The sequence below is a fragment of the Labrus bergylta genome, chromosome 17 (genome assembly GCF_963930695.1).
Source record: "Labrus bergylta chromosome 17, fLabBer1.1, whole genome shotgun sequence".
Classification (NCBI taxonomy): Eukaryota; Metazoa; Chordata; class Actinopteri; order Labriformes; family Labridae; genus Labrus; species Labrus bergylta.
In genome coordinates, this window is record NC_089211.1 from 10,340,972 (window position 1) to 10,353,873 (window position 12,902).

The 12,902-nt window shown below is 40.9% G+C and overlaps 1 protein-coding gene across 5 annotated transcripts in view; it reads right to left on the bottom strand.

Annotated features, from left to right (window-relative positions):
* ank1b (ankyrin 1, erythrocytic b) overlaps positions 1 to 12,902 on the bottom strand; it is a 78,636-nt gene that overhangs the window by 15,733 nt on the left and 50,001 nt on the right. For all 5 annotated transcript variants that reach the window (XM_065965484.1, XM_065965482.1, XM_065965480.1 and 2 more), the window contains 13 exons: positions 11,794 to 11,917; positions 11,510 to 11,573; positions 11,047 to 11,159; positions 9,342 to 9,566; positions 8,678 to 8,832; positions 8,159 to 8,370; positions 5,517 to 5,721; positions 5,255 to 5,351; positions 4,911 to 5,139; positions 4,371 to 4,499; positions 2,728 to 2,847; positions 1,832 to 1,916; positions 652 to 726 (listed from right to left, as the gene is read on the bottom strand). In XM_065965484.1, the coding sequence (XP_065821556.1) occupies positions 652 to 726; positions 1,832 to 1,916; positions 2,728 to 2,847; positions 4,371 to 4,499; positions 4,911 to 5,139; positions 5,255 to 5,351; positions 5,517 to 5,721; positions 8,159 to 8,370; positions 8,678 to 8,832; positions 9,342 to 9,566; positions 11,047 to 11,159; positions 11,510 to 11,573; positions 11,794 to 11,917 (1,833 nt within the window). The remainder of the gene's footprint in view (positions 1 to 651; positions 727 to 1,831; positions 1,917 to 2,727; positions 2,848 to 4,370; positions 4,500 to 4,910; positions 5,140 to 5,254; positions 5,352 to 5,516; positions 5,722 to 8,158; positions 8,371 to 8,677; positions 8,833 to 9,341; positions 9,567 to 11,046; positions 11,160 to 11,509; positions 11,574 to 11,793; positions 11,918 to 12,902) is intronic.

The following is a 12,902-nucleotide window of genomic DNA, read 5'->3' on the forward strand; positions in this document are numbered from 1 at the left end:
GGCAAATGGTTATCAGGTGTTTTACTGAATCGAGAGCCTTTTTTCCTTCAAAGCGTTCGCTGCAGGAAATGAGTTCTTTCTACATTTTAATCATCATTTCCAAACACTCAACATCAAAGGGGTAAGAGCTACTAGTGTTCAAGTTTGGCTAGAAGTCGAGTCAGTTGCTATACTTTAAGTGGGAGCAGGCATAGCTAATGCTACTCTGTTGGAGAGTTCAGCCAAGGTGCCTGGTGTTACTGTTTGGTTACAGACTGAGCTGTATGGATGCAGTAACGAAAGCATAACCCAAGCTCCTGTTTTGACAAAAAAAAAACCCTCTTTAGCAAAGAGGCTGGCATATCATACATGGCATGGTATATTTAGAGGCCTGTCATTGAGTAGTTGGCTCCATTTATTGAGAGTTAAAAGACAAGTCCCGTTAGCAAGTAATGATGACAGAAAAGGCTTTCAGAGGTAGACGAGAAAAATAGATTTCTGAATGATAAAATTAAGATGCATCGTCTCTTATTCAGGGAGGAGATTTCCCTCCTCTTGTTACAGTCGTCTCAAGCCATCTCAATGCAGAAAGTGTACCCCAAAGTGGGAACTTCTCAGTAATATGTTTGAGTGAGAACACACAGTGGCCCCTCTGGTGTTTAAACCACTTACCTGCCCAGCTCAAACCCAGCTGTTCAGATATGATGTTGATCTTTATCTCAGTCCTCTCCATTGCATTCACTGTAGCTAATAAGAAAATAAAAAATGCAAGGGTCACCAAGATATAAGTTCAAATTTATTGAACTAAGAAAACTGTAACTCTAACTGTGAGTAGAATAAAATATATGAAGAGAGAGATCACTTCTAAGTTACAGTTTATTTGGACAGTCCCACTGACATTCAAGGTGCAGTAAAAGGAGGGAAAACGTCAAGTTGGGACTACCCAAATATGAATCACTCACAGATACTCAGATACTGACAGGTCCAAATAGATTATAAGATGTACAGTTTTTGACTGGCGTTGAATTGAGTTTTATTAAAAATCCTACAATGATACTTACCTTGTCAAAAATATTGCTCTGTTGAAGGAAATAAGCAATACCCAAAACATTGTTTCTCTCCAAATAATCTCCGGGGTAAGCACACCACTTGGGCAGGGGTTAGACTTTGGGTTTCATTCAGGTGCTAGTCCCACCAATCAAAGTAGCATTCATCAACCATTACAGAGGGACTGTGCAATGTAGCAGCGCTGTGTAGTTGGTAGACAGAAAAGGCCTTTCTCCCTCAAACCCCCAATCAGCAACAATTTTAACAAGGATGGCCATTTTGACTCTGTTCATTTACCACAGGCCAATCAATATAAGGACTCCTCTGTCTAGCTCCACTGCGAGGTCCTGCCCATTCCCAGTTTTAAGCTACAGGGCTAATGCTAACCATATCTGCTGCCATGCCATTGGAAATCGCAGTGGAGACACCAGCGCCATGCAAACCAATCAAGTCATTCATCTGTTGTCATAGCTCCCAGGACACTTAATAAGAACAAGTCTAATTTGCAATGTGTCATGATGGAGCCATTTTGGGTCATGTTAGGGACTAGTGCTAATCTTTTGGTCATACATTCAATATGAATCTAACTGCTCCGCAAAGGACTCTGGGGCACGCCATAGAGCATTGCATTGCATCCAAGGCTCAGTTTCTGTGCCATGCGTGCACGCGATCCAGTAGGGGGAAATAAAGAGGGCAGAGTGGGAAGCGAAGGGGTCGTGGGTAAAGGGACAGTGCAACATTCAGTGCCCATCTCCACTTTGTATAAATCAGGAGAGGGCTGAAAGTCAGGCAGTAGAGCACTCACCCACACCAGGCTCGTTCAGTGCACTGTAGCGCTCCCTCAAGGCGAGGGGTGTTAAAGTTCGCCGACGCTCTTCACTTCCGACCACCTAAAAAACATGAAACGTGGCCTCAAAATTACATCTAAATGAATGTCTCAAGTATCATCCGTAAAGGGCTTCCTAATGTCCAATATGGAGCCTGTATGAAAATGGAATATATATAGACCTCTAGAGGACTGCTGGTTCAATGACATCCTACAAAATACGCATTTACTTTCATTTCATTTTTTTTTTTATGGGTGATTTGATTTTATAGAAATATCTTTAGCGCAGTCCAACAGTGTTCTAAATTGAATTCTCCTGTAATTGTCAAAATTTGTTCTAAAGGTTGTGCAATAAAAAATGGTCCCCTTCTTAATTTAATTAGATAGCCCACTCCAATTAGAGGGTAGGCGTTAAAGGAAAGTATCTTTTGAATTGTGACTGAAACTGTATCTTTTGTGCAATGACTACAACAATTATGCTTTTTTGTGAAAATTAATTGTATGAAAGAAGAGTGGAAAAAAAAAAAAATCGAAAAAATGTCCAGAATATATGACATTGTAGATGGATTGACAATTATACGTTTCATATACGACAAAAATATTACCTTTCAAATATTGAACACGCTCAAATTGTGTCAAATTATGTTATTTTATACAACAAGAGGGTTTGTGTTCTTTAGCCTTTCAGATGTGACTATTGGTAAGCAAGAACTCAAATTAGCTGTTGTGTAGTTACTTATAAAACAGAGTGCTTTACAGAGAATGTCACCAAACTGTTTGTCTCAATATGCATTTGGAATTTAGAGAAACTTACTCTCAATGTTTATGTTTTTTTTTGTGTGTTTGTTGGAACAGGTTTGCAAGAAAGTCGTTACCTTGACGCAGGGTGGCATCGTAATGTTAAGGTTACACAGTACATGCTGTGTATCCTCGTACTTGGTGCATTTCCGCAGGAAGGACAAAAAGCCGATGGCATCCTTGTTACTATCTCTCACCTAACATAAAGAGATGGCAGACAAAGAGAAGAAGAAGAAGAGGAAAAAGAGAGACGGAGAAAAGTAGAGTACAGACAGAGAAAATGAAGGAAAGGAAACCAGACAGAGGAAGGCAAGAGAGAAAAGTGAAGAAAACAAAATGTGCAAAAGACAGATGGAGCAAAGAGAAAATTAAGAAAGTGACAAAATGAGAGACAGATACAGAACAGAATGAAAGAAGAGTGAACGTGTGAAGGAAGGAGGAGGTAGAGGAAGAAAAACAGATCAAAACAGGCATTAGATCCCTCCACAATGTCGCGAGCATGTGCCGCACTAACATGGGACGAGAAGCAGGGGGAAACAGGGATGGAAGCAGTCCACAGGCAGGCGAGAGGGAGAGATTTACCTGCACATTTACCTGGACGTCTGTCAGACCAGACAGATACAGAGTGACCGTGAGAGAGAGAAAGAGAGACAGTGAGACAGACACATACAGACAGGCAAGGCCGCAAGATTGGAAGGCAGGCAAAGAAAGTGAGGGAGTCACAGGACATGCAAACAATTACCCAAGAGAGCTGACAGGTAAGATAGGTAAGTTGTTTGTTGCTTGGCTAACATCATGAAAATATATTTATCAGAGTATTCCTCTATCTGACAATGGACAGTGGTGTGTGTCACACTGACAGACACACACAGAGAAAGACGAGGACACACAAATAGATGGATGACTTCATAACCCAATAAAAAAGTTACATTAAAATGATGAGACAGACATAGAAATGCACAGGTAGGTTAAAAATCTCAAATCATCTGTGCATGGGAAGGGGTTAAAACAACATCAGTAAAGTCGGAAGTACAAAAAAAGATTAAATTAACAGTAATTATTTTCATAACTACTCGAACACTTTAATAATAATGTACCAATACTCTTTAGGAAGGTGTTTCATTATACCACATTGATCAAAAACATTTAAGAAAGGCAAGAAAAAGAAAAAAACGTGAGACAAATGTTGATGTTTAACTTGTTGTTTGTTGAAAAAACTAGGATAGTTTGACCAAAATGAAAATGGACTGACAGACATACACGGAAATGTCATAATGATCAATAATAATAGTCCATATTGATACATCTTCACATAAATACAGTTCTATACTTTCTTAACTTGAAGATTAGACTTGAAATTACAGTTAAGCTTTCTTTTTTTTGTTTCACTCTTTCTTGCAGGTGTAGAAGTATCTTTCTTGGTGTGGTGTTGCTGTGGCCCTAAATGAGGTCTGCGAGGACACTGTGCTATTCTGCTATCATAAATTTTACATGCTAATGGTAGGACACACTGAGAACTGCCTGAGAGATATGAGGGAGAAAAGCAAACACACAAAAACCACCATGTGAACAGCAGGTGAGTGCCCAGGAGGGAGACCGACTGCTGAGAGGATCCTTGACACACTGAAACCACCAACTGAACAAACACCACCACAGTACAGAACGAATATGTAGCATGTGATAGAAGGGCAGGCATATGGGCGCTCTCATAGAGACAGACCTTGACAGAGACGGGCAGCCTGTTATCTCTGAAGGCCTGGAAGCTGAAGCTGCGAGGCTGCTGGGTGGCCTTCCTGATCGGCACTAGGTTTCCAGAACACTCGAGGTGCAGCGGCATGCCCTCCATCAGCTGTGGAGAGTGTCACAAAAGGCAGAAGGTGAGAAAGACACTTTGACACTTGAAAAAAGAGAGAGAGTATCGATTGTGATCACAAACTTTGACTACTTGTACTGTAGAAATCTCTACTTGCAAGAACAATTCATCTGGAATGGGAAGGTTTTGATAGCCATAAATCAGATGTGTACATTTTTTTAAATCATATAATCAGCTTTGTATCTTTTAATACAGACTTTTCATCAGCTGAAACACAATTCTAATTATGTGACTCATTCATTAGAAACAAGAGATAATTGCTTAAAAGAGTGGACATAACTAACTATCTTATATGTGCATTTTTTGCACTGTCAACTATTTTTGAGGTTGCCATGACGACCACTTCTTTTCCTTTTGTGACCCTGTGGACATTTCCCTGTGGCTGACCTCAATGTCTCGACTGCGGGCCACTTCAGTGAAGTTTTCATGCAGCTCCAGCGTTTTGTCCATCTTGTCATCTGTCATGCAATAACAACGCAAGCGTCCCTCGCGAGCTTCATTCATCTTGGCAAAAATCACAAACTTGGCCATGTATGGAACAGCCATCAGCTCCCGATATAGCAAGTTGGCAAAGGTCACTGCCTCTGCTGTGCGAGGACAGTCTGCCAGCCAGAATCTGTATAACATGGATGAAAAGGTTGGAAGCGGTGCGAATACTTGTTTGAAACTCAGCAGTGCAAGACGGAATTGAAGAAACGTTGACTGGGAACATATTTGTCTTGATTACTCACCTGGCAGAAACATTGGTAGTGAAGTTTGCACAGTTGTGGGCATACATCAGCTTGGTGGTTCCAGTGATGTCCTCCCACTGAGCCGGTGCTGTTCCACCTGGGACACAACAACCACACAGTGTCAGTCGTGTACTGATAAATGATGGCTACACACACCCTTTTATAACACATTTTATGTACATTCAGATAAAGTGAATTGATAAAGTGTCATTGTTTAAAGATAAATGATGGTCTTTTTGATGAACTGAAAAATGGATCCTACCGATGACACTGCAGAGCAGCCGCAAGCTGGTGGTATCACCCTCCCCAGCATCCCGAGGACTCTCCCTCCAGGAGGGCGGCAAAGGGATGCGCAACCCGATTGGACGGTGAAATTTGCGTCGGCGCGGTTCAATGGTAACCACTGGGCTGAAGGTCGCCTGGTTGCCAAGCTGCCGAGTCAGCAGCTCATCTGGGATGGGCTGCGCCTGTGACGGTAGTGTTGAAGGAAAAGGTCATAAATACAAGGATGTCAGAAAACAGTTTAAGAGATATAAAGCGAAGGAAGGCTGAATAAATGAATAATAATAAATAAGAATAAAGTTGAGCACAATATAACCTTAAAGCAAGTGTAGGTGAGAAGGATAGCAAATAGGCAGGAAACACAAATAAGGAGAGCAAGCAAAAGGAAAACACGTGCAAAAAGCTGAAACATCAAACTCTCAGCCATACTCACACATGCAACCAATTCATATTTCACACCTGACCCAGCTCAGATCAGTGCATCAGCTCGGTCAGTGTGGCTCACAACTTAAATCAGGCAACTGAGGAGTGATGAATGGCTGGATAAAAGGAAAACATAAACAGAGCAGCATAAGGCAAAGCAAAACTCATGCGGTTTCCTTAAAAAGCATCAGTGACGGTGACAAATCGGTGCTTTGACAGACAAAGTCGGCAATGTACACCAAAGTGGTTAAAAAAAAAAATCAAATGTGGAACCCATAATCCTACATAATCATTCTGTCATGACAAACAAAGCCAAGCGGAGGTGTGGTGTAAAAGGAGACAGTCAGCACGAGTGTTTGCCAAGCTCCCATATGTGTGTCTGTGGAGGTCTGGATGAGTGACAGTCAGCCACACGTTTGCCAAAAGCTCCTGTATGGCAGGCAGACATCACATGTTGCAAAGGTTTATGTAGAAATGATGCAGTATGGTGTGAACGGCTAAGATGCTCCTCAGGTCATGCCACCTGGTCATTGATTACAGTATGTGCATGGTAAGGAATGATGTTGTAAAACTTGCAAGCAATTTAAAAGGCCTCCACAAATGTATTTTCAAAATCAGGGTTTCTATCTGAAGGTCATAATTCAACCAAATTTAGAAAGTTTAAGTTGTAAATGAGGAAGTCTCTAGTTCTGTTATTGTCCTAATATTCTCACTGACCTGAAGAGGGCAGAGCTTAGCTAAAAAAGCTGATGTCATATTCTTCCATTCATCAATCAACAACAACCCTGTTGTTGTTCGTTCATGTCAGACAATGGTAAACAGACTTGAGCTTGTATAGTGCTTTTCTAGTCTTCTAGCTACAGAAGCTCTTACAAAGCAGGTCACACATACCCATTAACAACCATTCACATATTGATGGCAGAGGTCGCTGTGGAAAGTGTCCATCTTTATGGATGGACAATCGGAGTCCTGAAGACACCCTGTTGATTTGCTGTGATGACTGACCTCATATCTGGCAAACCGATGACTGATGATATAGCAAGGTCATTTTATGATTCTCTATCTAACAGAAAAAAGTCCAATTTCTCGTATTGCAAAGAACTACATCAGTGTTTTAAAAATGATAGCCAATAAATAAAACCATATACAGTATATTATATATATTCCTATTTTACCTAACTGCTGACTTGTTTTGGATGCATATTAAAGTACCTTATTTAAGTCATGTATTTAAGACTAAGCTTGGTTTCAGTTTTAGATTCATTTTGATTAGTTTGATTACATATATGTTTCCTAAATACATATTGCATTAAACATGTAATGTAAGTGATTTGCAGAAAAAAAAAAAGGTTTAAAATAAGCAAAAAACACCATCTGTTTAAAAACATGGATCAGAATTCAACTGAATCATAAATGAATCTAGGACTGCAGTGGTTAGCTCAGTTGCCCAGCAGCTAGGAGGTTGCTGGTTCAAATCCCTGTTGGACAGGGCCTTTCTATGTGGACTTTGCATGTTCTCCCGTGCATGTGTGGGTTCTCTCGGGTTACTCCAGTTTCCTCCCACAGTCCAAAGACATGCTCTTTAGGTCATTTGGTGATTGTAAAATTGCCCATAGGTGTGAATGTGAGTGTGGCTGCTTGTCTGTCATGTCCGCCCTGTGATTGGCTGGCGAGCAGTCCAGGGTGTACCCCGCCTCTCCTCCCAATGCTGTGATAACTGATGCCCCCACCCCTCGACCCCGAACAGTAAAAGTGCTATAAAAAAAAATGGATTGATGGATGAATTTGCTGCTCGTCATAGACCAATCAACTCATGCGTCTACTCATAACTGCCTTTAAACATCAACAATACAGAAGACAATTAAAAAACTAAAAGCGTTTTTGCAGTCAGGAATAAGCGTTAAAGTTCCATCTCAATGACTGGTTACATCAACTTCATTATGGGGAGTCTGTCAGCTCCCAGCATGCTCCTGTAAAGACTTTGCTCTAGACCCTTCAATCACAGCCTGTGTTGGTATTTAAACATCTGGAAAAGATCATTTCTCAAAAGCAGCAGATTGCTTCGTTGCTCAAGCAAAACTAGCAACCACCATGTTTTATCAGGAATACAATTGCTTTCCTCATCTTTATTCCTGCTCACTCATAACACCTCTGTCCACCTCTTGTGTCTTGTCTCTTGATTGCTGGTCCTCTTCTTACCTGCAGTCCCAGTCTCACTCTCTTTGTGACAGCTGTCTCAGGGAAGATGGCATCCACATGGGGCACAAGTTTACTGGTCAACCTGCCGCCTTCTGGGCCAATCAGATCGCTCTCCTGCTGAATGCGAGAGACCACAGCAAAGTAGAGCGGGAAGTCAGTGGAGATGATCCGACGGATTCTCTTCTTCTCCAGCTCGTCTTGACTCTCTAAGTCTGCACGCAGGAAAAAATAAAGACAGGCAAGAGGTAGAAGAAAGAGACATAGAGAGAACGATGAATTGAGACATTTTATAGTTTTACAAAAGCACAAGTGAGCATCATAAACTCCACTTTAGAATAACACATGTTCAGTTGACAGAAACTAATTCTGTGTCCTTGCTAAGACAGCCTTCCTATAAACTAAGCATCCCCTCCTCGTGCCCTTGTTCTGCAGCTCAAGGGTCATTCATCAAGATTAGGACTGATTTATCTTAAACCATGCAAGGCTTCAGAAACACTCATTCATTACCATCACACTGACCTTCGTCCATGCCATTTAGAATAGTTTCCAGCACTTCGTCACCATAGCGATTGCGGTGTTCTTTCCAGACTGAGCCATTTTCACTGCGCAGGACCACCAGCTCTCTGTCCCCTCGGCCCAGCGAGGCAAAGTGGGGAATTTCCACTATGACAGGCCTGAGAAAGAAGCACAATTGAAACAGATTTCAGGCTAGTGCTGAAACTCAACTCACAGAGCATGATGCATCAGTTTACAATTAGAAATAAACAAGCTTCAAAATGGGGTTGATGGTTTAAAAATTTGATTTTTCTGAGATTGTTGCTAGAAAAAGGCTCGCAATTCAAAGTCTCACCCTTTGATATGCAAACATCACAATGTCCGCTATATGTTATCACGATCATTACCTTCAAATATATTTTTTTACACGACAGGAGGTACAGCAAATGCTTGTGATGATATTGCACAAGTCTAGTTTAATTAATCCCTACTTCCTACTAATTTTGTTTGTGTTGACATGCTCATTATTTTAAAAATCTTTTCATCTTCATACTGGAAAACTTCAGGAAAATATGAAATGTCTTAAATGTAAGGACTGCCACATGTTCGAAGCATAAATGCACATATAGATATAATACACAATATCTATTAAAATAAAGTTAATAAGCCAAGCAAGAGGCTGACTTACCCAAGGAACTGCATACTGGATGGCCCAAGAGAGATGATACGGCTTGCAAGCCCCTCTCCCTCCACCAGGGGGGGTGGTGTGGTCAGTTTCTGAGGTTTAACCAGACGGCAGGTAATGCGCGTTGGGGCAGTGCAGGTTCGAGGAGGAATGATGACTCTCAGGCCGTGGTGTCTGCTACCTCTCATGGAGCCTCCTCTAGCATCCACCATGAAACTCACCAGGAAGCTGAAGGTCAAACAGTGAGACGAGTAAAACAAACATTATTTGGATGATCTTTTGAGCGTCTTGAAACTTCTTATGATTAAATTCCACAAAATAATATGAATTTAAAACAATGAATCACTGGGCTGTACAAACAGGGATTCTTCCCAATAAAATATAAAATCAATTTGTGGTTTATTGAGCATTATTGGATTTGTTTAATTCGAGTTTAAGTTTTCATTGTGTGTTTTTCATTTTTCATTCAGGCCACTTTGGGAGAATGACATGAAAAGATTTTTCAAAGAGAGCCCTGATGTTTAATCCTGCACTAGACAGACCGCTTCACACAGAAGTGTGTGTGTGTTGGTGTGTGTGTGTGTGTGTTGGTGTGTGTGTGTTGGTGTGTGTGTATTGGTGTGTGTGTGTGTGTGTGTGTGTGTGTGTGTGTGTGTGTGTGTGTGTGTGTGTGTGAGCGTGTGTGTGTGACACAAGATGACTCTTCTCTTCTCATGAGTTCATCATTCCCCCACCAACACCTGCACTTTTTATTCTTCCACTCAAATGCTGACTCATTGTGCTGTGCATATATTATGACTAAGCACACTCAATAAGTTAACTCTGCTGCATTAAAGGAATCATGGAATCCTGCATGGGCGGCAGTAGCTCAGTCTGTAGGGACTTCGGTTGGGAACAGAGGGTCGCCCGTTCAAGTCCCGGCAAATTGGTCTGGTAGCTGGAGAGGTGCCAGTCCACTTCCTGAGCACTGTCGAGGTACCCTTGAGCAAAGCACCTAACCCCAAAACTGCTCTGGAGCGCTCGCTGTGGGCAGCCCCCTCACTCTGAGACCTCTCCATTAACGCCAGAGGATCCTGTTTGTGCATGTGTGTGTATTTCGGCCTATGTGTGTGTAGCATGTTCATTAAACAGAGTGTAAAGCTGAATTTCCCCTTGCGGGATTAATAAAGGATAAACTATTATTATTATTACATTTCATAGAAAACAGGGCTCAGTTGTTATATGTTTGACTTGTGCACATATTGTGACAAAATTAGTTGGTGAGCAGTGTCCTAACAGCAATGATGAATGATGATCCTTCTTTTATAGATGTGAATGTGTGTGTGTTAAAACTAATGCATCAGCAAATTTCTACCAACCCTGAATGTAATAACGTTGGGACGTTGTGTGTAATGTGAAAAAAAAAAAAACAGAATGTTTTCTTGAAAGTAGCACAAAGAAGCCTCATCAAATGTTGAAACTGAGAAATGTCATTGTTTATGGATATTATAGGCTCATTTTGAATTTGATGCCAGAAACAAGTTTCAAAAAAGTTTTGTGCTTTTCAAAACCATCAAAACAAAGCCTTTACTATATTAACTGATGCCAAAATGATACCATTGCTTGTGTTTCTTTGTTAGATTTGTACATTCAGCCCTTTATGCTATCCCCTTGGCTTTTTAAATTGACTTGCAATGGATTGCCTGTATTATATGTTTTGTTATCTTACCCGGTGTGAATAGGGCTGGCCACAGGGCTGACATTATCTGAAGTCTCTGTAGCCGGACTACTTGGGATTAGAGAGTCATCATCATATTCCTTTGGCAACGGGACTGGAGTGTGCTGAGGTCAGAGAGGAATAACGAAGACAGACATTGAAAAACGTAAAGGCACTGAAATAATCATGACAGAAAAAAATTAAGACTGACAAAAGCTGCAGAAAATACCAACAAAAAAGTTAAATAGTTTGAGGAGAGAGAATAGTTGAGGAGAAGAAATGGAAGAAACAGTAACCAACAGAGCCTGAATACAGGAGGAGACAACCTAAAAGAGGGGATTTTGAGGAACCAAAACTAATAGACTAACTAAAAATGTATGTTTATTTCACAAATTAACATCTGTCTGCATTTGGTTAAAGAAACAAATGCTTACAAAACGTATAGCGCCCTCTGAACAGCACGAGTTAATCCTACCTGATCCAAAAGTACAGTCTCTGGGGACACGCAGGGGATCCTGGGTATTGCGGGAGAATAAGGTCTGTGGGAGAGGAAGAAAGACTAATGTAAGAGAAGACCCAAGGGTATATTTATGCAAACCATTCAATGAAACCCACAATCCCATTTAACCTCATCTATTATGTAAGGTGGTCATGAATATGTGTCAAAAACAGTTGAAAACTCCACTTCTACTGTCACCTGCAGCACTCATTCATCAGATAACACAAATGCGTGACAAAGGAAAGTAAATGATGACTTACGTGGTACCCATGCCACCCTCAAAGTCTCTGAGGGTTTTTTTTGGAGAAAGGAAGTCATCGTCCTGGTCCTTGAAGTCGTCAAGCTTCAAATAGCGTGCGCCATCCATCCCGAGCAACTCGTCTCCTGAGGGCAAAATAATTCGGTCAGGGAGGGAAAAGGAGCAAAGAGGATAAGACGAAAAACTAGCAGAGGACAGGTTGCACATGAAGAATTAAGAGAGAAAAGGACGAGACCAAGGGAGACGGAGCAAAAATGATGCTGATCTCAACTCTCAAGTTCTTCCACTCTGTTGTAAAAAGTAGATTCTTTTAATCATGTAATAAATCTGCCAATTTAATTCAACCTCCCAGAATGCAGTTCTACTCTTTAAATGGTTGAAAACTGTGGTTTGACCACTCTGCTTGAATCAAAATAAAAGTCACTCCATTCACTTCTTGATAGAAAAAAAAGCAGTGACCATTACACCAGCCATCCTTCCCATCCCTTCACCCTCATGAAACCACAGACAAAATGGAAAGAAAGCAATTTGAAATATATACGTTTTAGCAATGGAGACAAAACCAACAACAACCAGACCCAATGGAAACTGAAGGAGTGAAAGAAGAGGACTGGTAAGACAGTGAGTAATAATCACACAGTTAAGGACACTGCATTGACGGCAAACTGCAAGGCACCTGGTGACAGCTTTTTTTTTTTTAGTGAGCATGCCCATTAAAGATGAAATCACATGTGGTGATGGTTGTTTCTCTGTAGGAGAAAGTACCTCAATTATTAAGGAAGAGTGATATTCAAATAATAATCAGAACAACAAGAGGAAAAGAAAAGCCACTTGACAAAACAAAGTTGTTTAGACAGGTATATTCATAAGTACAGGCTGTACAGGAAAATAAAACAAACCTTAAAGACAAGAAACTATACAATCAAACAAGGACATCAAGAATAAACAAGATCAAAAGATGAAGTTTGCATGAAGAAATGTTGTAAAAGATGTGTTGATTTAATGTAATTCTGAGTGCCTTTAGGTAGACAGATGACTAAATAACATCAACTGTGTATGTTGTTTGCAGGAGAGTGTCACAGCTGGGGCACAGCATGTGCATAGTTAGCG